The 26,695-nt window shown below is 40.6% G+C and overlaps 1 protein-coding gene across 2 annotated transcripts; it reads left to right on the top strand.

Moving 5' to 3' along the window:
- Nucleotides 1-25,787, top strand: LOC118726566 (E2F associated phosphoprotein). Of its 2 annotated transcripts, XM_036451515.2 has the most exons (6): nucleotides 2-189; nucleotides 5,886-6,064; nucleotides 9,679-9,774; nucleotides 11,640-11,757; nucleotides 20,692-20,805; nucleotides 25,233-25,787. In XM_036451515.2, the coding sequence occupies exons 1-6, from the start codon at nucleotides 116-118 to the stop codon at nucleotides 25,507-25,509; spliced, it is 858 nt and encodes a 285-aa protein (XP_036307408.1). In that variant the 5' UTR covers nucleotides 2-115; the 3' UTR covers nucleotides 25,510-25,787. The 2 variants fall into 2 exon arrangements, with proteins under 2 accessions (XP_045441297.1, XP_036307408.1); XM_045585341.1 differs by lacking the exon at nucleotides 11,640-11,757 and having other exon boundaries at nucleotides 1-189; nucleotides 25,233-25,331.
- Nucleotides 25,788-26,695: the final 908 nt, after the last annotated feature.

The raw sequence follows: 26,695 nt of genomic DNA, 5'->3' as shown, positions 1-26,695 counted from the left end.
GGGGGGCGGGCCGGAAAGTGCGGGCGGAAGTGGAGTGCGCACCGCCGGTGAAGGGGCCCGGGAGGAAACGTACTCTGCGGCCGTCTTCGGACGGTGTGGGCGTGCGGAGGCCGACATGAACCGGCTCCAGGATGACTATGACTCCTACGCGGTTGAAGAGCCTAGCGATGAGGAGCCGGCTTTGAGCAGGTGGGCCCCGCCCCGCCCCGGCCCCCCGCTCCGCCCGGCCCGCGGCCTCCTCCCTGCGCTGCCCCGGCCGGCCGGCCGGCCTGTGCGGACCCTCGGCCCAGCGGCTCGGGCCCGGTCGCGCCCCGCTGTCGCCCGTGGGGGGTCTGCTGAGGTCTCGCAGCCACGGGGGAGGCGGGGCCGAACGGACGCGGGGAAGGGGCTGTTGTAGAATCACGCGTAAGTCTCCAAAAGCCGAGTGATCGAGTCCTGCCTCTGCAGCTCACTAGCAGTGTGACCCAAGGCAAGTCGCTTCTCCTCGGTTTCTCATCTGCAAAAAGGGACTGTGATGGCTACATCCTAAGTGTGTTGTAAGGCTCGTGTCACTTAATGTGAAGCGAACAGCTAGAAGGCTAATACGCCATACACAGAAATAAGAGGATATTGAACAGGCTTTTTTTTTTTTTTTTTTTTTTTTTTTTTTTTTTTTTTAGCACCTGTTAATGTGCTTGCTCTGGGCTACAGAGCTCGGTCATGAGGTTTTTGCCTTTTACAGGTTTGCAGCATAGTAGGGGAAATAATATACATACCTTGGAAGGTATATATCTTGGAAATAAGCATGCATCTGTGAAGAGCATTGTAGAAAACGATCTTAGCTAGGCACCGACGAAGTTTTCGTGGGAATTCCCAAAAGGAAGGTCGTAATCCTACCTGAGGGAAACTTGCAGTTTTGTTGGCAATAGATTTCCAGGCAAATTTAAGGCATTTTAGAGCTGCTAGCAGATCCTGCTTATAACTTTAAGACATTTTGTCGGATTGAGCTTTCTTTTTATTTATTTATTATTTAAAAAAAATATATTTTATTCATTTTTTACAGAGAGGAAGAGAGAGGGATAGAGAGTTAGAAACATCAATGAGAGAGAATCATCGATCAGCAGCCTCTTGCACACCCCCAACTGGGGATGTGCCTGCAACCAAGGTACATGCCCTTGACCGGAATCAAACCCAGGACCTTTCAGTCCGCAGGCTGACGCTCTATCCACTGAGCCAAACCGGTTGAGCTTTCTGTAAAACTGTCCTATTTGGAATCACAGTGCTTCCTTCCATTATCCTGGGGAAGGGTCCTGGGCATGGGCGATCCAGGCTGTTGTGAAGGTTTCTGTTGTGGGGAATGAGGATGGAGTCCAGGCTGCCCTGTCACTTACAGGGCGTATAGATAGGCTTCAGTTAGTAATTCGGTTTGATTGGAATAGAGGAGAGTTTCCTGGATTTGAGTTATTCTGCTGTTGCCATCTCCATATTCCCTTGTGTTACTTATTTAACACTTTTCTTTAAGTCACTTTACACTTTCGTAGTTAAATATCTTAAAGAAAGCTTATAATCCTGACAGTTGTTAATTGTAAAGTAGTGAAAAAAAGAAATACTATGAAAACAAAACGATGCTTTAAGGCAGTATTACCTGCTTGAGGCTCTGAATCCGGTGCTTGTTTTAAAAAGGGAGATTGTGTTAGAGAGGTGTCAGGATTTGATTTTACTCCTCTTTATAAGATAATATTTTATACCATGTCCCTGTTTTGTGGAAGCTGGCAGAGGATCTGAGACTCCTGGGTTACAGAAAACTCACAGCATAGCAGGCAGCATGAACATTATGTTGGTATTGATTGCTCTTCCTAACTTCTACAGAAGTTACGCAAAGAGACCAAGATGGATGCTAACATTCAGTGGATTGCTATCCTGGCTGAGGACCACCTGAGCTTGGAATCTTACCTCTTTTACAGCAGGCAGTAAATAAGCCTGTTCTTTGTCCTGGGAAGGGACATCACCTCATCCATCAAGTTTGGTGTTTTTTTTCTCTTTTTTTTTTCTTTTCCTGCAAACAACCCTGAAAAATGGCCTAGGTAAAGAGTTTTGTGAACCTTGCATTCTTGGCATACTCAACAAGAATATGCAGGGCTCATGACAGATTGCCTTGACTAGCAGTGCTAAATGCTGAGACTTTTTAAATAATTCCAAAGATTGAAGAAAATTTGCAAAAAGAATAACACTCTTGCCTTGGGTTTTAATTTTTAAATTAAACATTATGTTCTTACAAATAGAGTCACATGTCATTGTAAGAAATAATACAGAGAGACTGTGTCCCCTTTACTCAGTTTCCTCCAATGCTCACATTTGCAAAACTAGTACAATCTCACAACTGGGATGTTGACATGAATACAGTCAAGTTGCAGAACATTTCCATCAGCATGAGGTTTGTTCATATTCCCCACTTCCCACTCCCCTGGCCCCACTTAACCTCTGGTAACTGCTAGTCTGTCCTCCATTTCTATACTTTTGTCTTTTTTAAAAAACATGTAAGTGGAATTCTGTGTATGTGACTTTGTGGGATTGGCTTTTTTCACTCAGCGTGCTTCTCTGGGGATTCACCCCCTCTTTTTTAGGTATTAATAGTTCATTTACTTTTTATTGCTGAGTAATATTCCTCATTTAACCATTAACTTGTTGAAGGACATCGTTCAAGTTTAGATTATTGTAAATAAAACTGGTATAAACATTCATGTATAGGTGTTTGTTTTTTTTAAACCTCACCTGAGGACATTTTTTCCCATTGATTTTTAGAGAGAGTGGAAGGGAGAGAGAGAGGGAACACTGATGAGAGAGACACATTGATTGCTTGCCTCCTGCATGCCCCTGACCACGGTTGGTGGCTCCTGGACTGGAATCGAACCAGGCGCCTTCAGTCCACAGGCCAATGCTCTGTCCACTGATCCAAACTGGCTAGGGCCACGTATAGGTTTTTGTGTGCATATACATTTTCACTTTTCTGGGATAAATGCCCAGGGGTTCAAGTGCTGAGTTGTATGGTAATTGTATGTTTAATTTTATAAGAAACTGTCACACTGTTTTCCATAGTGGTTGTACCATTTTACATTCCCGCTAGCAATGGCTTTAGTTTCTCTAATGGGTCATCATCTATTCTGCTACTCATTAAAATAATCTATGTTCCACACTTTGGAAACACTTGAATATAGAATAGATCAGGATTTCTCAACCTTGGCAGCATTGACATCTTGGGTCAGGTATTGACATCTTGGTTTAAAATTGATTGTTGTGGCAGAGACCGGTTTGGCTCAATGGATAGAGCATCGGCTTGGGGACTGAAGGGACCCGGGTTCGATTCTGGTCAAGGGCATGTACCTTGGCTGCGGGCATATCCCCAGTAGGGGTGTGCAAGAGGCAGCTGATCGATGACTCTCTCTCATCGATGTTTCTAGCTCTCTGTCTCTCTCCCTTCTTCTCTGTACAAAATCAATAAAATAATATATTAAAAAAAAATAAAATTGATTGTTGTGAATTGGATTTTAATTTTTTTTTACTTTTAAAAAAATATATATTTTATTGATTTTTTTTTTACAGAGAGGAAGAGAGAGAGATAGTCAGAAACATCAATGAGAGAGAAACATCGACCAGCTGCCTCTTGCACACCCCCTGCCAGGGATGTGCCTGCAACCAACGTACATGCCCCTTACCGGAATTGAACCCGGGACCCTTCAGTCCGCAGACTGACGCTCTACCGCTGAGCCAAACCGGCTTCGGCGTGAATTGGATTTTTCTGATTTACTTTCTGCTAGAGGCTCAAAAGCATTGTTTAGAAGACAAAAATAGAAAACCAAAAACCAAGAATAGACCATGAATAACTGAGCATTATTTATGTACTGTTGACTGTATTAGAACTGTTTTGGGCATTTCAGATATTATCTGGTTTAATTTTGTCCCATTCCTATTGCTGGGGAAACCCAGGCACAGAAGGCCAAGTAAATTGGCAGAAATTGCTCAGGAGAACTTGGGATATAATTTAGTTTTATCTCTCTTTATAGTTCTCTGTAGCACTGTGCCTTTTTTATTTTTATTTTTAAATGTACTTTTATTGATTTCAGAGAGGAAAGAGAGAGAGATAGAAACATCAATGATGAGAGATAACCATTGATTGGTTGTCTTCTGTACACTCCACACTGGAGATAGAACCCTGACTGAGAAATGAACCCTGACCTCCTGGTTCATAGGTTGATGCTCAACCACTGAGCAACACATTTATTTTTATTTTTAAATGTACTTTTATTGATTTCAGAGAGGAAAGAGAGAGAGCTAGAAACATCAATGAGAGAGAAACATCGACCAGCTGTCTCCTGCACACCCCCAACCGAGATGTGCCCGCAACCAATGTACATGCCCTTGACCGGAATCGAACCTGGGACCCCTCAGTCTGCAGACCGATGCTCCATCCACTGAGTCAAACCAGTTTTGACAGCACTGTGCCTTTTAAATTGTAATGGTTAATATTTTATATAGATATTAGAGATATATTACATATTTTAAGATTAATTTAAAATAAATTTTTATTGATTTCAGAGAGGAAGGGAGAGGGAGAGAGATAGAAATATCAATGATAAGAGAGAATCATTGATCGCTGCTTCCTGCATGCACCATACTAGGGACCAGCCCAGAAACCTGGGCATGTGGCATGACTTGGAATTGAAATGTGACCCCCTGATTCCTAGGTTGACACTCAACCACTGAGCTACATTAGATGGGCATTTTAGGTTTAATTTAAATGTCCTGAGTTTTAAACGGTGGAGTAGCCAAAACTGGTTTGGCTCAGTGGATAGAGCGTCAGCCTGCAGACCAAAAGGTCCCAGGTTCGATTCCGGTCAAGGGCATGTATTATTTTTCTTTCTTGGTTGCGGGCACATCCCCAATAGGGGGTGTGCAGGAGGCAGCTGGTTGATGTTTCTCTCTCATCAATGTTTCTAGCTCTCTATCCCTCTCCCTTCTTCTCTGTAAAAAAATCAATAAAATATATTAAAAACAAAACAAAAAAACACAAAACAAAACGGTGGAGTAAACTTTTCATTGCTGATAAAATTAGAATTGATGCAATCCTCTGGAAAGCAGTGTGGTAATCAAAGAAGTCAGAAAGATGTTTGTATCTCGCTGGTGGTCTTGTTCCAGCCTCTAGAAGGGTTCAGAAATCTGGAGAAGGGGCTGTGTGTAAATTAAATAGCCCAGAGATGAAACATAATTTTGAAAGGTATATTGGGGAGAGTTAGAGAGGACTTAGCTAAAGGAACTAAGTTCTCCTTGTCTCAGTACCCCCTGCTTTTTATTAACACAATTTGTCCTAAGGCAAGGCAGAGATATACACATCAAAGGCCAGGGTTTGTACACAAATCCATTGTCAGATTGGGGAATTGCCTTCGGCTTTTCAGGTGTTTGGCCAGTAGGAGGCAATAACAGGTAGCTTAAGATGCCCTGAACTGTCTGGCAGCGAGCAATCATCCTTTTCAGATTTGGGGAAATGCCTTTCAGCCATCCCAGATGACAGCCCCGCTGACATGCTGTAATTGGCTTCTGGCAGTATCTAATTTTAGATATTCATCCTAAGGAAATAAAGTTATATATACAAAGATGTTTATCTAGATTTAATAGCAAAGAACTAGAAATAAATGTACAACTTTTACAAGAGGAAGTGTTATGTTAACATTAAAAAATATACTTGGAAATATGCAAAAATGGTTGATCTATTAAGTGAAAATAGCTCTATGTAATATGCCAGATAAATGCAACCTTATACACTTAAACTTGTTGGGCAGTGAGATGGTGGGAGTAGTAAGTTAATTTAATTCTTTAATATTTATATTCTTTATGATTTAAATTTATATTAGTTCTGAAGATGAAGTGGATGTGCTTTTACATGGAACTCCTGACCAAAAACGAAAACTCATCAGAGAATGTCTTACTGGAGAAAGTGAATCTAGTGAAGATGAATTTGAAAAAGAAATGGAAGCTGAATTAAATTCTACCATAAAAACAATGGAGGTCAAATTATCCTCCCTGGAAACAGGTAAAACTTTTAGATTTCCATAAAGATATTTTTCCAAGCTCCATATGGGCAAGAACCTTGTTTGTGCTCTTTTGTGTCCCCAGAACCTTCAGTAGGTACTCAGTAAATAAGTAAGTAAATAAATAAGTACTATATATATATATATATATATATATATATATATATATATATGAATGGATAAGCTGAATTAAAAAAAAATAATTTATTGAGTTTTTACAGAAAGGAAGGAAGAGGGATAGAGAGCCAGAAACATCAATGAGAGAGAAACATCGACCAGCTGCCTCCTGCGCACCCCCCACTGGGGATATGCCCCTGACCGGAATCGAACATGGGACCCTTCAATCCACAGGCAGACGCTCCATCCACTGAGCCAAACCGGGGATAAGCTGAACTTCTGAAAAAATTCTTACTGATTTTTAAAAAATATTTTGATTAATTTCAGAGAGAAAGAGCAATAGAAACATCAGTGATTTAGAGAGAATCATTGATTGGCTGCCTCTTGCACGCCCTCTACTGGGGATCAAGCCTGCATCCTGGGCATGTGCCCTTGACTGGAATTGAACCTGGGCCCCTTCAGTATGCAGTCCGATGCTCTATCCACTGAGGCAAACCAGCTAGGGCTCTCTTTTTTAAGAGTGAGGAAGGGAGAGAAGGGGAAAAGGGGAGAGGGGGAGAGGAGGAGGAGGAGGAGGAGGAGGAGGAGGAGGAGAGAGAGAGAGGGAGAGAGAGAGAGAGAGAGAGAGAGAGGGAGAGAGAGAGAAACATCAATGAGAGGGAAACATTGGTTGGCTGCCTCCTGCATGCCCCCTACGCAGGATTGAGCCCAAAACCCATGCATGTGCCCTGACTGGAAATCTAACCAGCAACTTCTTGATGCCTGGGATGATGCCCAGCTTGCTGAGCCACATGGACCAGGGCAACTCAGTCAATATTTATTGAGTAAATGAATAAAGTGTTTGGCAACCTGAGCATAGTTTTCTTTGATGACTAGTAAAGAGTTTTCTATGTTATTGGAAAGAGATTATTTAATACTGTTTATTTGCATGATTTCTTTTCGTAATTTTTACCCTGGGAGAAAAAAATAAGCAGGTTTATAGAAGCATATTTAGGGTTATGTATTAGGTCTAGTAATAATGTCGTTTTCTAATACTTTTTAAAATAGAATTTATTTAAACAATACAACAAAATTTAATCAACAATATAGTTGCCGTTGTTTTCTACTACTTGTGCCCAACACTCAGGAAGCATTTTAATCCCTCTGTTGTAAAATTCTTGTGATTTTGATGCAAAACATTCAGTCAATGCATTTTTGAGGCATTCTTCATTATTAAATTTTTTTCCAAGAAGAAAGTTTTGCAAAGAACGAAACAAATGGTAATCGGAAGGGGCAATATCAGGAGAATATGCAGGTTGAGGGAGAACTTCCCATTCCAACTGGCGCAGTTTTTCAGCAGTGATTCTTGCAGTATGCGGTCGTGCATTATCGTGGTGAAGAATTACGCCCTTCCGATTAATCAGCGCGGGTTTTTTTTCTCTTAAAGCTTGGGCTAACCTTTCCAATTGGGCACTATACACTGCACTTGTAATGGTTTGGGTAGATGGTACAAGTTCATAATGAAGAATTCCTTTAAAATTCCACCAAACACACAACATCACTTTTTTCGCATGCAAGTCAGGTTTTGGCGTGGGCTGCGGAGCCTCATTTTTGTCCAACCATTGAGGCCGCCTTTTCAAATTAACATACAGCACCCATTTTTCATCTCCGGTAACAATTTGCTCTAAAAACGGCAAACGGTTTTGATGAGAGAGTAGCGAACTGCAAATTGTGACTCTTTGATTACGGTTGTTGTCGGTCAACTCATGAGGAACCCATTGTCCAAACTTTTGGACTTTGCCAAGTGCACGCAATTGATTGGAAATTGTTTTTTGTGAACAATTTAAAGTTGTCGCAAGCTCTTGTTGGGTAATTTGAGGATTTTGCACCAAAAGAGCTTGAAGAGCTTCTTGATCAAAATTGGACACACGGCCTCGACCACTCTTGTCATCTAACGAAAAATTTCCCTCGCGAAATTTCTCAAACCAACGCTGGCATTTTCTGGCGCTAACTGCATCTTGACCAAGAGCACTACAGATGTTCTTTGCAGCCTCACTTGCTTTTCTTCCTAATTGGAACTCGTAAAGCATGCAGTGCCGAATATGCTCTTCATCCGCCATCTTCTTAGCCCTAGTTTTGCAACAAAAACCAAACCAAACACACACTTTTTCAAGCAAAACTTGTTAATTGCACTTCACACGTTCTGTAGATACAATGTGTTTGAAGGTTATGTCAATACAAGTCAACGCCAAGCAAGATTTTAAACGAATGTTAAAAACGACATTAATTATTACTAGACCCGATAGCACTGATATGGCAGGTTAAATGATGTGTCAGCACAAATTTCTATCTTATTTTATTAAGTAACTAGAGGCCTGGTGCACGAAATTCATGCACTTGGATGGGGGGGTCCCTCAGGCCAGACTGTACCCCCTTGCAGCCCAGGAGCCCTTAGGGGATGCCCTCATAGGGAGTGGGTCTAAGCCATCGGTTGGACATTCTTAGCACTCCCACCACCACTGCTGTGCTAGCCGGCCATGAGCCCAGCTTCTGGCTGAGTGGTGCTCCCCCTGTCACACTGACCACTAGGGGGCAGCTCCTGCATTGAGTATCTGCCCTCTGGTGGTCAGTGCATGTCATAGTGATTGGTTATTCTGCTGTTTGGTCAATTTGCATATTACTCTTTTATTATATAGGATGAAACACTTTGTTTTCATATGTAAACTGTATCTGATTCAAACACTGATTTCTGATAGTAGGACTCCTCAGCATTGATTTCCATGTTGATATGCTATGTATTAGCTGATAAGAAAGTGTATATGATAGTAATAAAAGCAAAAGCAGATTTTAAGAGGAAGAATTAGGATGCAGGCATATGATGACATAAGTATAGATAATGTCATAGCACTAGGCACAAATGAGTCCTTGAGTCATTTCCCTGCCTCTTTGTAGAGCTCTTACTCTCCCCTGAAGTGCCTTTAAAACAAGATGTTTGGTGGATGCGGGGAGAGACTGAACATAAACTGTGCACCTATGGATGAGGACAATGGGGGTGGGGAAAGGGCAGAGGGTGGGGTGGGAACCTGGTGGAGGGGGGAAGAAATGAGGAACCTTTGTAATATGAACAATAAAGGTTGATTAGAAAAAAAACACAAAAAAAAACCAAAGAAAAAAAAAAAAAAACTAAGATGTTTTTTCCCTTTTCTCCACAGTATATTGCATGACTGAAAGGTAGAGATATGTATGCTGGCTACCTGAAAATAGGCTATTTAATTAGATTTGTGGGAAGGTAGAGAAAAAAATAATCCTGTCATCTGGAACATTTAATCAGGAGGGGCAGCTCTCTAATGCATGGGGCACCAATCTTTAATAGTACGTCATTGATGTGAAAATATTTTTCCATCCAAATGAGATTGGAATGAGTTGGTATTACTTTGAAGTGATGGAAGGATATATGGAGATTTTTTTCTTGTCAATTATGTAAGATTTAGTCTGAAAACTTCCCTTATGGTTTGAACAGGTTCGTCTTCAGGAAATGGGAAAGTTGGAACAGCTTCCACAAAGTACTATGATGATATATATTTTGATTCTGATTCTGAGGATGAAGACAAAACCGGTAAGTAAAATGTTTACCAGGTCTAGGAGTTATATTTTATGAAGAAAAGTTTACCTAGGAATTATTTTGCATTAGGATTTCCCTGTGTTTGATTTCTTTCAAAGAAATTGTAGGCTGCTGATGTGAAAACAAAAGCAGGATTGATGAATAAGAACAGATGTGGCACAAATACTGAACTGTAATGTTGTACATCTTGAAATATATATAACCTTGTATACCACAAGAAAAAAAAAAAGGACAGATGGAATGCATACGTATGAGGACCGACACTGGCACTGCCTAGGCCATCTCAGGACAGGGAGAGTGTTTCAGCTCTGGGCTCTTGGCCCCCTGTCTTTCACGTTCCCTAGCACAGCAACATTTGTTTTCACGCGTGTAAATATTTCTATATTTTTTTACCTCCCTTGCAGAATTCTCCCTAACTCGATTTTTAAAAAAATATAATTTTATTGCTTTCAGAAAAGAAGGAAGAGGGAGAGAGAGAAACATCAGTGATGAGAGAATCATCGATTGGCTGCCTCCTGCACACCCCACACTGGGGATCAAGCCCACAACCAGGCCCTGTGCCCTCAATTGGAACCTTTCAGTCTGCAGGCCAACGCTCTGGCCACTGAGCCAAACCAGCTAGGGATTATTTTTTAAAAATCAGCCTCTATTTTTTGGAATTGGTTTTGTATAAAATTTGAGTGAAGATGAATATATTGACAAGATCCAAAACTAATTTACTATATCAGTAACTACACTGAAATACACAAATAATAAATTTATTTGGTAAAGAAATAATTTTATATATTATTAAATATTGATGTGTTCAAGTACATTTTAAAAATCTAGTGTATGTAGATGACCATATTTTTTTTCCATTCACTTGAAATTTTTTTTAATGATTTTAGTAGCATTTTATAAATGGGAACTTGTAGAGAATTTAGATGTCAAAAATATTTTCTATTCTTGTTTTGCTTTGAGTAGCCTTTTTGGACTCAGAATTTTCATTATTTAAATACCAGTTTGAGATACCAGTTTTCAGTGAAAAAACAGTTTTGCCTCCTCTGTCATCTTCTTCTTTTTTTAAATATACTTTTATGTATTTCAGAGAGGAAGGAAGAGGGATAGAAAGATAGAAACATCAATGATGAGAGAGAATCATTGATCAGCTGCCTCCTGCATGTCCCCCACTGGAAATTGAGCCCACAACCCAGCCATGTGCCCTTGGCCAGAATCAAACCTGGGATCCTTCAGTCCGCAGGCTGACGCTCTATCCACTGAGCCAAACCAGCTAGGGCTGTCATCTTCTTTTTAATGCCTTGCTAATTGGGCAAGAACTGTACTTGGAGGAATAGTTAAAATTAAAAAAAAGAGAAAATATAAATAGAAAAAATATGAAGCTTAGGAAATGGGATTCTTCATACTGTATTAAAAAGTTATGAACTTTAATCCTGGCTGGTTTTGTTCATGGTGAGTGTCAGCCTGAGGACTAAAAGGTATTGGGTTCGATTCCCAGTCAAGGGCAGTACCTCAGTTGCATGTTCCCCAGTCCAGGTAGAGGTGCATGCAGGAGGCTTTCAATTGGTGTGTCTCTCACGTTGATGTACTTCCTCTCCTCGCTTTCTTCATCCCTCCTCCCCCCTTCTTATCCCCCTCTCCCTCCCCCCTTCTCCCTTCCCCCTCCCCTTTCCTCCCTTCCCCTCCCCCTCCCCTTCCTTTTTCTTTCTTCCTCCTTCCCTTTCCTCTCCCTCCCTCTCCTTTTCCCCTCTCCATTCCACTCTCTAGAAATCAGTGGAAAAAATATCCTCAGGTGAGGATTAAAAAAAAGTGTGAACTTTGGACATGATACTTAGCCATATCCTTAACATTTTCTAAATTAGCACAGGTGACCAAGAGAAAAAAGAAGAAACGACACAGGATTCTAACAAATGATGAGTTACTATATGATCCTGAAAAAGATAACAGAGATCAGGCCTGGGTTGATGCACGGAGAAGAGGGTAAGAACTGAAATTTAATATTTAGAATCTTTAGAGAACATGATTAAAAGATAATTTCACTGAAACCAGTTTGGCTCAGTGGATAGAGCGTTGGCTTGTGGATTGAAAGTTCCTGGGTTCGATTCCGATCAAGGGCATGTACCTTGGTTGAAGGCACATCCTCAGTGGGGGGTGTGCAGGAGGCAGTTGATCAATTTTCTCTCTCATCAATGTTTCTAGCTCTGTCCCTCTCTCTTCCTCTCTGTAAAAAGTCAATAAAATGTATTAAGAAAAATGAAGCTAATCTCACTATATTCACATTTTGAATATATATGTGTATGCTTATATAGATGTACATAAAGAAGTTTGAGAACAAACTGCTGAATACTTGATTTTGAAAATAAAGCAAATTTCAGTCAGAAAGTCAGAAAGTTGATTTTTAAAAAAAAAATATACATATATTTTATATATATATATATATATATATATATATATATATATATTTTAACAGAGAGGAAGAGAGAAGGATAGAGAGCTAGAAATATCGATGAGAGAGAAATACACTGACATTTAATATATTCACACTAAAGTGACATTGAATATATTCACACTTCTATTTAATTTCCAGCCATTTTCATCATTTCAGGAGGAAACTTCATATTCAAATTTGATAGGTCATAAAATAAAAACTAGGTAACTTGCCACTATTAAATAGTGCTTCCTTAACCTGGCTGTGCTTCAGAATTACCTAGGGAGAATGAAATGCAAACCCTTGAGTTGTAGTCTAGGAAGTTTTGATTCTGGTAAGGGGGGGGTCCAGGAATTTTAATGCTAAAGTTGATACAATGTATATGTTAATTTCAAAGCAATATAAAAGGATACAGTAAAAACTAAGTCCTTAAGCCAGACTCTAGTTGTCCTAGACTCCCTTTCCTGAGAAACCACAATGACCAGGTTCTTGCATATTCTTTCAGAGATAGCCTAGCCTATACAATAAAACCCTAATATGCAAATCGACTGAATGGCCGAACAACTGGTTGCTATGATGTGCACTGACCTCACAGGGGGCAGATGCTCAACGCAGGAGCTGTCCCCACCCCGGGTGGGGGAGGGCTGCCTGCTGGTCGCCCCACAGATGGCCCTGATTGCTGGCTAGGCCTAGGGACCTATCCTCTATATTGGGAATAGTCTCTTAGATTTAAAAATTAAAACTTGCTAAGGCTATTGCATATTTTGTGGTCAGCCCTGATTCTGACACTTTTTTTAAAATATATTTTTTTATTGATTTTACACAGAGAGGAATTGAGAGGGACAGAGAGTTAGAAATGTTGATGAGAGAGAAACATTGACCAGCTGCCTCTTGCACACCCCCCATTGGGGATGTGCCCGCAACCAATATACCTGCCCCTGACCAGAATCGAACCCGGGACCTTTCTGTTCGCAGGCCGAGGCTCTATCCACTGAGCCAAACCAGTCCCGGCTGATTCTGACACTTTAAAAAAAAAAAATATTTTATTGAATTTTTACAGAGAGGAAGAGAGGGATAGAGAGTTAGAAACATCGATGAGAGAGAAACATCGACCAGCTGCCTCCTGCACACCCCCTACCGGGGATGTGCCTGCAACCAATGTACATGCCCTTGACCGGAATCGAACCTGAGACCTTTCAGTCCGCAGGCTGAGGCTCTACCACTGAGCCAAACCGGTTTCGGCCTGATTCTGACACTTTTAGCTGTGAGAAAACAATTACTTCTCTCTTCTTCAGTTTTCCCACCCATAAGATAGCGAAAATGATACAACTGCCTCAGAAGGATCATGTAGGTGCATGATCCTTTTATAATCAGGACAAAAAAATGTAGGTGCCCATACAACAGCAAGATGCCTTGCATATGTATGAAAAGTATGGTCACTGGTGCATACAGCGTCCCAGATTGCAAGAGGGATGTTCGACTGCCAATTTAGGCCTGATCCCTGGCAGCTGAACATCCCCTGAGGGCTCAGGCTGGGCTGAGGGACCCCCCTCTCCCCACATTTTGTGTAACCGGCCTCTAGTAGATTAAATAAGTTAATATACTGGAAGTCCTTTGGACATTGCCTAACTAAAATCGAATCCCATATACATATTTGCTTTAAACAGTGAAAGAGGAGGTGGTGGTACTGGTAGTGGAGTAATAGTAGGTGACCATTTATCTCTTTCAATCTTTTTTAGTGGCTAAATGTTATTATAACTGTAAGACAGTACTTTGAACATTGCCTTACAAAAGGTACGTGTCCTTGACCAAATGGAACCAGGGACCCTTCAGTCCATAGTCGATGCTCTATCCACTGAGCCAAACCGGCTAGGGGTCAGCATAATTTTTTTAAATTTTTTATTTTATTATTTTAAAAAATATATTTTATTGATTTTTTTACAGAGAGGAAGGGAGAGGGGTAGAGAGTTAGAAACATTGATGAGTGAGAAACATCAACCAGCTGCCTCCTGCATACCTCCTACTGGGGATATGCCTGCAACCAAGGTACATGCACTTGACTGGAATCGAACCTGGGACCTCTCAGGCTGATGCTCTATCCACTGAGCCAAACCAGTCAGGGCAGCATAGTTAAAAAAAAAAATTTAAATTCTTTATTGTTGAAAGTATTACATATGTCTCCTTTTTTTCCTTATTGTCCTCTCCCTGGCCGCACCCATTCCCCAGCATATGCCCTCACCCCCTACTGTCTGTATCCATAAGTTGTTTATATGTATGCATGCAAATCCTTTGATTGATCTCTTACCATTCCCCTTCCCCTCCCCACCTTTCCTCTGAGGTTTGATGGTGTGTTCAATGTTTCTATGTCTCCGGATTAATTTTTGTTCATCAGTTTACATTGTTCACTATATTTCAAAAATAAGTGAGATCATGTGATACTTATCCTTCTCTGACTGGCACTGGCTTATATTTCACTTTGCATAATGCTCTCCAGGTCTATCCATGCTGTTGTGAATGGTAAGCACCATAGTAGTCTGTTGTGTAGATGTACCATAGTTTTTTAATCTACTCATCTGCTGATGAGCACTTAGGCTGTTTCCAAACCTGAAATATAAATTTTGATGCTATGAATAGAGGGCTGAATACATTCTTTCTGATTGGTGTTTCTAAGTTTTTGGGATATACTCCTGGAAGTGTGATTACTGGGTCAAATGGGAGTTCCATTTTTAATTTTTTTGGGAAGGCCATAGTGACTGCACCAGTCTGCTTTTCTATCAGCAGTTTTTAAGGGTTCCTTTTTCTCCACATCCCCGTCAGCACTTATCATTTGTTGATTTGTTGATGATAGTCTTCTGACAGGTGTGAGATGGCATCTCATTGTCATTTTGATTTGCATCTTTTGGATGATTAGTGACTTTGAGCATTATTTCATATGTCTCTTGTCCGTCTATATATCCACTTTTGAGAAGTGTCTATTTAGGTGCTTTGCCCATTTTTAAAAAAAATATATTTTGTTGATTTTCCACAGAGAGGAAGGGATAGGAATAGAGAGTTAGAAATGTCGATGAGAGAGAAACATCGACCAGCTGCCTCCTGCACACCCCCTACCGGGGATGTGCCCACAACCAATGTACATGCCCTTGACTGGAATCGAACCTGGGACCTTTCAGTTCAGTCCACAGACTGATGCTCTATCCACTGAGCCAAACTGGTTTTGGTGCTTTGCCTATTTTTTGATTGGATTGTTTATCTTCCTTTGGTTAAGTTGCAAGAGTTCCCTGTAAATATTGGAGATTAAACCTTTATCAGATGTCATATTGGCAAATATGTTCTCCCATGCACTGGGCTTTCTTGTTATTTTGTTGATGTTTCTTTTGTTGTGCAGAAGCTTTATATTTTGATGTAGTTCCACTTGTTTATTTTCTTAGTTTCCATTGCTATGAGATATGTAGTATTGGAAGTGCTAGCCGTAGTGATAAGACAAGAAGAACTAAAAGGCATCCAAATTGGTAAAAAAAGAAGTAAAACTGTCATCATTTACAGATGACATGATATTGTACATAAAAACTCTAAAGACTCTATCAAAAAACTATTAGATTTAATAAATGAATTTGGCAATGTAGCAGGATAGAAAATCAACACCTAGAAATCTACAACATTTTTATATACCAATAATGAACTCACAGAAAGAGAAACTAAAGGGAAAAAAAAATCCCATTTACCATTGCAACAAAAAAATTAAGATATTTAGGAATAAACTTAACTAAGGAGGTAAAAAACCTGCACTTAGAAAACTACAGGACATTGAAGAGATAGAGGAAGATATAAACAAGTGGAAGAATATACTGTATTCATGAATTGGTAGAATCAACATCATTAAAATGTCCATACTGTCCAAAGCAATGCTGTAGATTCAATGCAATCCCCATTAAAATACCAGTGTCATATTTCACAGACCTAGAACAAACTCTTCAAAAATTTATATGGAATTTAAAAAACACAAAAAAAAACCCCTAATAGCCATAGCAATTCTGAGAAAGAACAAAGTTGGAAGGATTATAATACCAGATATCAAGCTATATTACAAAGCAACTGTTCTCAAAACTGCATGGTACTGGCCCAAGAACAGACATATAGGCCAGTGGAACAGAACAGAGAAACCAGAAAACAACCAAAGCTATTATGTTCAGTTAATATTTTGCAAAGGAGGCAAGAGCATACAATGGACAAGACAGTCTCTTCAGTAAATGATGATGGGAAAATTAGGCATATATATAGACCACCAAATTAACATCATACACAAAAATAAAATGGATAAAAGACTTAAAGATGGTAAGCCATATAAATCTTAGGAGAATTCATAGGTAGCAAAATATCACAGAAAACTCATTTTTAATTTTCCATGGAAATAAATGATACTGACCCAGATATTTGGGTTAAGAAGTATGCAAAGGAAAGAAGAGAAGCATGTACCAAGATACAAGAAGATGTTTTCCTGTACAATCTGGTATTTATTAGTGCTTTGGTCAGAGACCTTCAAAGTTCACTTATACTGGAGGGATTCTGGAATCCCAGGCTGTTTCTGAGGCTGTAGGCTGAATCGCCTCAGCTTGTCATACTGGATGAGGTTTATCCAAACAACAGACCTAAAGTGCATCAGCAAAGATGCTAAGAACCCTTTTCTTCTAGCTGGGACCTATGGGTGAGATACTGATACAGACAGTGGAAAGAAAGTCAGACATTTCCTCCTCATCAGGAAAACTGTACAGTTCCATGATTTGCTCTATGATATAAGTATCAGGGAACTAAGCAGGAACTGAGGGCTTCAGCCTCTCCAATTGAGGATCTTGCCTTTGGACATCACTGTGGGACCTTCGGTGAGTTCCATGCCAAATTGGAAGGGCCTACAGGCAGAGGTGGAAGGGAGCTATGGGAATAAGAAGGACTGGTTGATGCTGCGGGTGAGGTGGGCACATTCTTGGCTGGAAGAATCTGATTTGGTTGCTTTAGTGATACCTGCTGCCGCTGCCTCTGCTTCCTTGATTTGATTCTTTGGTTCCTTAACCAAGTCTTTTTTTTTTTTTTTTTAATCCATCTTTATTGTTCATATTATTACAAAGGTTCCTCATTTCTTACCCCCTCCACCAGGTTACCACCCCACCCTCCGCCCCCTCCCCATCCCCCATTGTCCTCATCCATAGGTGCACAGTTTATGTTCAGTCTCTTCCTCCCTCCCTTTCCCCGATACTAAGTCCCTTTTCAGATAGTAAATCTGTTACTTAGCATTTTCTCATATCAATAATACCTCCACATGCCCAATGATACACTTCACACAAAAGACTTTTCCAAATAGGTCAACCAGCCTCATCCAGGCCCCACCCAAGGCACTCACAGATCAACACCCCAGCCCTATACTAACTCAACACATCCAGATCTAAGCCTTCATCACTTGATTCAGCAGACCCTCAAGTTCCGACAAAAGTTTCCAGCCATGTCTGAGAGGCAGCCGTGGGGCAGGGGCAGGCGAAGAGCGAGCTGTTCCGGGCCTGGCTGTTCCGGGCCTGGCCTCTGTTGCTCTGGTTCGTTCCACAACCAGCTGCTCCGGGTCTGGCCACTGCCGCTCCCGACCTAGTTGCTCTGGACTTGGCTGTTGCTGCTCCAGGCCTGGCCGCACCTGACCCGGCTGCTCTTGGCCCAGTTACTCCGGGCCCGGCTGCTCTGGGCCTGGCCGCTCCCAGCCTGGCAGCCGCTGCTCCGGGCCTGGCCGCACCAGACCCGGCTGCTCCGGGCCTGGCTGCTCCCAGCCTGGCAGCCGCTGCTTCGGGCCTGGCAACCAGACCCGGCTGCTTCGGGCCTGGCCGCTCCCAGCCTGGCAGCTGCTGCTCCGGGCCTGGCCGCTCCCAGCCTGGCAGCCGCTGCTCCGGGCCTGGTTAACCAAGTCTTTATTGTTGACTCCAGTGGGAAGAGTTCCAAGGCAAGTCTCTTCTGGAGATTTTTATTTTGGAAACCTGTTGCAGTTAAATTGAACCTCCATGTTGCATACACACGAATGAGGCATATTTTCGGGGACCAGCAGGGTGCTACCAAGAGACATGGTAAACATGAAACAAATGAACAAATGACAAAAACCCACAGACACAAACAACAATGTGGTGGTCACCAGAGGGGTGGGGTAGTAAAGGTGGTCAAATATGTTGTTAAAGAAGATTTGACTTTGGTTGGTGGGTACACAATGCAATATACAGCTGATGTATCATGGAATTGTACATTTGAAACCTATATAATCTTAGTAACCAACTAGAGACCCAATGCACAAAATCGTGCAAGAGTAAACCTTCCTCCTGGCTGCCAGCACCAGCCTCCCTCTGACACCCAGGGTCCAGGCTTCCCTCCAGCCACCAGCACCTGGGACCCGGGACCCGGGCTTCCCTCACAGCCCTGGCTTCTTCTGATCTAATTCACATATTATGCCTTTATTATTATAGATGACACCCCAATAAATTTAATGAAAAAGTAAAAAAAGAAAAAAAGAAACTTGGTAAATATAAAATCTATAAAACTGCAGCCAGCATAAGGCACATTTGTCTTATAGCATATTCTTTACTTTTGTAAGTAGAAAGAGTCCACTCAAAAAAATGATAAAAGTATATATAGTAAATATATAGCCCAGTGACATATTCAATAGTTATTTATTATCAATTGTTATGTACTGTACATAATTGTATGCACTATACTTTTGTACTACTGGCAATGTGGTGGGTTTGTTTACATCAGCATAACCACAAACAGTAACTTGTTGCTGAGTAATACATTGCACTACAACGTAACCATGGCTATGTGATAGGAATTTTTTAGCTCCTATCACTAGGTGATAGGAATTTTTTAGCTCCTTAATAATCTTATGGAATCACCATTGTATATGTGTTCTGTCATTGACCAAAATGTTATGTGCTGCATGATTGTATATTGTAGGAAGCCTCTCTAATTGGAATTTGCCTCATGTTTTTCTCATGATTAGACGGATTATACAGGTTTTTTGGAGAAGACCAAAGAAGCAAAGTAGCATTTTTATCACATTATCAAGGAAACATACTGTCATTATGATTTATGACTATTAATCATCTTGGTTGGGTAGTGTTTCTCAGGTTTCTCTCTACTATAAAGGTACCTCTTTACATACTGTGGTTCTTGGAAAGAAGTCAACTGTGCAGCCCAAACTTGAGTAGGGTGTTATGAGGGGAGAATATCTTCATAAGTTATTTGTAATTCTTCTGTATGGGAGATTTGTCTATTCGTCCTCATTTATGTATTCAACTAGAGGCCCGATGCATGAAATTCATTCATGGGAGGCGGGGGGTGTCCTTCAGCCCAGCCTGCACCCTCTTCAATCTAGAGCTCCTGTGGTCAGACATTCCTCTCGCAATCCAGGACTGCTGGCTCCCAACTGCCCTCCCATACAGGCCTTGTCCTCCCCAACTACCCTCCCCTGCTGGTCTGGTCCCCCCCAACTGCTGTCCTCTGCAGGCCTGGTCCCCGCCAACTGCCTTCCCCTGCAAGCCTGGTCCCCCTCCAACTGCCCTCCACTGCAGGCCTGGGTCCCCCTCTCCCCAACTGCCCTCCCCTGCAGGCCTTGTCCCCCCAACTGCTCTACCTACAGGCCTGGGTCCCCCCCCAACTGCCCTCCACTGCAGGCCTGGTCCCCCTAAACTCCCTCTGCTGTCCCATTCACCCCTAACTGCCCTCCCTGCAGGCCTGGTCACCCACAACTGCCCTCCCCTGCAGGCCTGGTCACCCACAGCTGCCTTCCCCTGCAGGCCATCTTGTGGTGGCCATCTTGTGTCCACATGGGGGCAGCCATCTTGTGTCTTGGTATGATGGTCAATTTGCATATTACTCTTTTATTAGATAGGATCATTTATATCAGCATGGACTCAGGAGAACTTACACTTTGAGTTAAAATCCAATACTACTTTATTTTTTTTTATTAATTGCTTTAGTTTTGGCCATTGGAAGTGCTTTCAGTTGGCTCCTGTGTCCCTTTGACATAACTCCTGCTTTGTGTTTTTCTTTTTCTTTTTTGAATATATTTTTATCGATCTCAGAGAGGAAGGGGGAGGGAGAGAGGGATAGAAGCATCGATGATGGGAGAGACTCATTGATGTACTGCCTCCTGCATGCGTCACAGAAGGGATTGAGCCCCAAACCCAGGCACGTGCCCTGGGTAGGAATCAAACCACGATCCTCTGGTTCATAGGTTGACTCTCAACTACTGAGCCAAGCCAGCTGGGCAGGTTTTTCTTTTTCTTCTTCTCTTAGCACTTCCTTCCTTTCTGGCACTACATGATGCTCCAGGTTCATCTTGTATGCCCCATTCCTAGAATTAACCAATCTTCTGAGGATTACTGATTACTTTTATTGGAGAGTTGCATTAGAAATCAAGTTCTGGTTTTAATATGTCTTCCCCCTACTTTCTTTTTCTTTTTAAGATACCATGGTTTTGGAATACAGAGGCCACGCCAACCACAACAACCTGTTCCAAATAGTGATGCTGTCTTGAATTGCCCTGCCTGTATGACCACACTGTGTCTTGATTGTCAAAGGTAACAGATAAAGGCTAACAATATACACATACACACAAAACAATAAAAACAAAATAGACTTTTGAGGTAGTCAGGAATTCTGGTAATGTTCTGTTCTCGTATATCCTTGGCGTTACATGGTTAATCTTTATGTAATAATTTTGTTTATGCATAGTCTGTCACAAGTAGTGTAAAGTGAAGCACTTGCCAGTACTGACAGGGATTCAGTGAAACTGTGTATATGTTGTGAAATGATATAATCTCTCCATACACTCTTTTTTTTATTGTGATAATATACATGTAACATAAAGTTTACTATTTTAACCATTAACAAGTTTGCTGTTGAAGAGTACTTCATTGGAATATTTAATTTATTGTCAACTAGACCATTTGAAAAAAAATGAAAAATTTTCAGTTTTATTGACTTATGAGATACAATTTACATTATATAAGTTTAAAGTGTATAACATGATCATTTGATATACAAGTATATTGTTAAATGATTATCACAATAAGGTTAGTTAACATATCTATCACTTTTCTTTTTTTTTGTGGTGAGAACTTTCAAGATCTACTGTCTTAGCTACTCTCAAGTATGTAGTACAGTATTGTTGACTATCAGTCACCATGCTGTGCATTACATCCCCAGAACTATTCATCTTATAACTGGAAATTTGTACCCTTTGACATTTTCACCTATTCACCCTTCCCCATCAACCACCAGTCTGCTCTCTCTATGATTTCAGTTTTTTTAGATTCTGCATATAAGTGAGATCATACAGTACTTGTCTTTCTCTGTCTGTCTTATTCCATTTAGCATAATGCCCTCAGGGTTCCTCTGTGTTGTCACAGTGGCAGGGCTTCCTTTTTTAAAAAAAATATATTTTATTGATTTTTTTACAAAGGGGAAGGGAGAGGGATAGAGAGCTAGAAACATCGATGAGAGAGAAACATCGACCAGCTGCCTCTTGCACACCCCCCACTGGGGATATGCCCACAACCAAGGTACATGCCCTTGACTGGAATCGAACCCGGGACCTTTCAGTCCGCAGGCCGACGCTCTATCCACTGAGCCTAACCGGTTTCGGCCAGGGCTTCCTTTTTAATTTTTATTTATTTATTTATTTATTTATTTAAAAATATATTTTATTGATTTTTTTTTTACAGAGAGGGAGAGGGATAGAGAGCTAGAAACATTGATGAGAGAGAAACATCGACCAGCTGCCTCTTGCACACCCCCGGGATGTGCCCGCAATCAATGTACATACATGCCCTTGACCGGAATAGAACCTGGGACCTTTCAGTCCGCAGAGCGACGCTCTATTCACTGAGCCAAACCGGTTTCGGCGCAGGGCTTCCTTTTTTAATGGCTGAATAATATTCCATTGTGTGTGTTTACCAATTTTTCTTTATCATTCATTTGTTGATAGGCACTTTGGTTGTTTCCATGTCTTAACTACTGTAATTAATGCTGCAGTAGGTTTTTGGTAGGAAGACCACAGAGGTGAAGTGTCATTTTCATCATATTATATCAAGGGCACAATTTATCAACACGATTTATGACTGTTAATGTTGACATGGTCACCTACCTGGCTGTGGTGGGAGTACAGATATTTCTTTGAGATAGTGATTTTATTTTCTTTAGCATATATATATATATATATATATATATATATATATATATATATCTCCAGAAGGGGGATTGCTGATCATACGGTAGTTATATTATTAAATTTTTTTAATACATTTTATTGATTTTGTACAGAGAGGGAGGGAGAGAGATAGAAACATCGATGAGAGATAGTCATTGATCAGCTGCCTCCTGCACACCCCCTACTGGGGATGTGCCTGCAACCAAGGTACATGCCCCTGACCGGAATCGAATCTGGGACCCTTCAGTCCCCAAGCCGACGCTCTATCCACTGAACCAAACCGATCTCGGCATATTTTTAATTTTTTAAGGAGCTTCCATACTGTTTTCCATAGAGGCTGTACTAGTTTACATTCCCACAACAGTGCAAGGGTTCACTGTTGTTAAATTTTTTTTTTTTTAATATATTTTATTGATTTTTTACTGAGAGGAAGAGAGAGGAATAGAGAGTGTGCCTGCAACCAACATACATGCCCCTGACGGGAATCGAACCTGGGACCTTTCAGTCCGCAGACCGAAGCTCTACCACTGAGCCAAACCGGTTTCGGCTGACTTTTGTTCACTCTTGTCTTTTTGATAATAGCCATTTTAACAGGTGTATTTCATTGTAGTTTTTAAAAGTATATATTTTAAAATGAGATTATTCTCTTTTTTAATATTTTTTATTTATTTACTTGTTATGATTTTTAAAAAAGGATGTATATATATGTATATATTTTAAAACATTTTTATTACTTATCAATTTATTTTTTAAAATCCGTATCCAAGGATATATTTCTATTGATTTAGGGAGAGTGGAAGAGAGGGGGAAAAACAGAGAAACATCCATATGAGAGAAGCACTCACCTTGACCAGGGCCGGGGAGGAGCCTGCAATCCAAGCACATGCCCTTGACCAGAATTGAACAGAAGCCCCTTTGGTCCGCAGGCTGATGCTCTATCCACTGAGCCAAACCATCTAAGGCTTTATTTATGTTTTAATCCTCACCCAACGGTATTTTTCTTTTTAAAAAAATATTTATTTTTATTTTTTAAAAATACATTTTTATTGAGTTTTTACAGAGAGGAAGGGCGAGATATAGAGAGTTAGAAACATTGATGAGAGAGAGTCATTGATTGGCTGCCTCCTACACCCTCCCTACTGGAGATCGAACCGCAACCTGGGCTTATGCCCTTGACTGTAATCAAATCTGGGACCCTTTAGTCTGTAAGCTGACACTCCATCCGCTGAGGCAAACCAGCTAGGGCTGTTATTTACTATTGAGTTGTATGAGTTCCTTGTATATTTTTACTATAACCCCTTATCAGATAGTATATGGTTTGCAAATATTTTCTCCTATTTTACATGTTATTTTTTTATTTTGTTGATTGTTTCTTTGCTATGCAGAAGCCTTTTCAAAAAATATATATATATTTTATTGATTTTTCACAGAGAGGAAGAGAGAGGGATAGAGAGTTAGAAACATCGATGAGAGAGAATCATCGATCAGCTGCCTCCTGCACAACCCCCACTGGGGATGTGCCCGCAACCATGGTACATGACCCTGATCGGAATTGAACCCGGGACCTTTCAGTCCGCAGACCAACGCTCTATCCACTGAGCCAAACCAGTTTCGGCTGCAGAAGCTTTTTAGGTTTATGTAGCCCTGCTTGTTTAATTTCGCTTTTATTGCTTGTGCTTTTGCTGTTACGTTAAAAAAAAAAACATTTCCAAGATAAAGGTCAAGAAGCTTTTCCCATTTTCTTCTAGGAGTTTTAAAATTTCAGGCCTTATATTTAAGTCTTTAATCCATTTAAAATAAATTTTGTGAGTGGTGTATAATAGGGGTACAGTTTTATTCATTTGCATGTGAACATCCACTTTTCCCAATACTGTTTATTGAACAGACTTATCTTTTCCATATTGAATATTCTTGGCTTACTTGTCAAATATTGGTTATATGTTGTGGCTTTATTTCTGGGCTCTCACTTGATTCTGTTCTGTTGATCTATGGATCTATTTTTATGCCATCCTGTACTGTTTACCATTCCTATACTCTAGCTTTATATTATAGTTTGAAATCAGGAAGTGTGATGCTTCCAGCTTTGCTCTTTTTAAAAAAAAATATTTTATTGATTTTTCACAGAGAGGAAGAGAGAGTGATAGAGAGTTAGAAACATCGATGAGAGAGAAACATCGATCAGCTGCTTCTTGCACAACCCCTACTGGGGATGCGTCCGCAACCAAGGTACATGCCCTTCACCGGAATCGAACCGGGACTCTTGAGTCCGCAGGCCGACGCTCTATCCACTGAGCCAAACCGGTTTCGGCCAGCTTTGCTCTTTAAAAAAAAAATTTTTTTAAAAATATATTTTATTGATTTTGTACAGAGAGGAAGGGATATGCCCTTGACCGGAATCAAACCCGGGACCTTAAGCTTTTAAAACTAGCTTTTACTGAAATGGTGACCAGAATGGCACCACTTGTAATGAGAGGATGGCAGAGTTTCAGGTCCCAATAGAAACAGTCAAAGATTATTTAAATATTACCTTTCAAGTTTCCTACAACTTATCTTCCTAAGTTTGAAGAGCAAATCAAATTTTTTTTCTGAGGTAAAAGTTACTTATGCACCATTATCTATTAACAAGTTTCTTCCTATTCTTAAAAAAGCTGTTAACATCTATTTAAGTTTCCCATTTTGTTCTCATGTCTTTACTTTGGTTGATATTTCAGTAATTTTTGGTGTCATATTTTATCTAAATGGATAACTATGAAAATAAAACATAAATATACATTCTCTATTTTATTTCCCTTTTAGGCATGAATCATACAAAACTCAGTATAGAGCAATGTTTGTGATGAATTGTTCTGTCAACAAAGAGGAGGTTCTAAGATATAAAATCCCAGAGAACAGGAAGAAAAAGCGAGGCCATAAGAAGATGCGGGCTAACCAGGAAGATGCTGCAAAGCAGGCAGAGACAGAAGTGGGAGAGATCTATCACCCCGTTATGTGCACCGAATGTTCCACCGAAGTGGCTGTCTATGACAAGGATGAAGTCTTCCACTTTTTCAATGTTTTGGCAAGTCATTCCTAAATAGCTAAGTTTGCATTAAAGTGCCCAATAGTGTATATAAGGCAAATATGACAGTTACTTTCCTCCTGCCTATTTATATTAAGTGACATTCTGAGTGGAAGGAGTGTTTTATTTTTGAAAGAGAATGGTTATCAACCTTCACTTTTCCCCCTTCTTTAAAACATTTCCCCCCAGCTCTGTTGAGACTGATTATTCATTCCCTTTTTGACGGACCTTGGAAACTTGGGGCTTTTCATTTATTAAAGCTCTTTAGAATTAAAGTGTTCTGGAGTTGTAAGTAATCTGTTTTAGAGTGTTATTTTTTATTGTAGACATGCCCTTGGTGTGCCTAAACTGGAAACTATTTCTGAGTTCTGCATGTATTGGTTTTGCTAAGAGTATCTTTATTTCTATCCCACAGGGTGGAGTGACAGTATTTAGCAACTGTTACAATGACAGGGAGTTAGTATTGCTGGCTGCTTTGAGTAATTAATGTAGGCCTTTCCTTAAAAGGATTGTACTTACTAGTATTTTAAACTTAATAAATTAACATAGTGAAATAGAAATTTGTGGTGAGGAAGAGCAGCCTCAGCCTCTAGCCTTAGATTTAAAAATACCTTGCTGCTGAAACCGGTTTGGCTCAGTGGATAGAGCGTCGGCTTGGGGACTGAAAGGTCCTGGGTTTGATTCCGGTCAAGGGCATGTACCTTGGTTGCGGGCATATCCCCAGTAGGGGGTGTACAAGAGGCAGCTGATCGATTACTCTCTCTCATCGATGTTTCTAATTCTCTATCTCTCTCCCTTCCTCTCTGTACAAAATCAATAAAACATATTTTTAAAAAAAATATCTTGCTGCCCCTTATATCTACTATATATTCCAGAATTTCTGTTGCTGGCAGCCTAGTTTTTGTTGTTGTTGTTATTAAGTACATCAGTGATTTTCAACATTTTTCATCTCATAGCACACATAAATACTAAAATTCTGTGGCACACCAAAAAATATTTTTTGCTGATCTGACAAACCCCAAAGGTATTATTTTTTTTAATATAATATATTTTATTGATTTTTTTAGAGAGGAAGAGAGAGGAATAGAGAGTTAGAAATATCGATGAGAGAGAATCATCGACCAGCTGCCTCCTGCACAACCCCCACTGGGATGTGCTTACAACCAAGGTACCTGCCCTTGACCGGAATCGTACCTGGGAC

The sequence above is a fragment of the Pipistrellus kuhlii genome, unplaced genomic scaffold (genome assembly GCF_014108245.1).
Source record: "Pipistrellus kuhlii isolate mPipKuh1 unplaced genomic scaffold, mPipKuh1.p scaffold_m20_p_1, whole genome shotgun sequence".
NCBI lineage: Eukaryota > Metazoa > Chordata > Mammalia > Chiroptera > Vespertilionidae > Pipistrellus > Pipistrellus kuhlii.
Note: the sequence above shows the minus strand (reverse complement) of the source record. Positions and strands in the feature narration are given on the sequence as shown.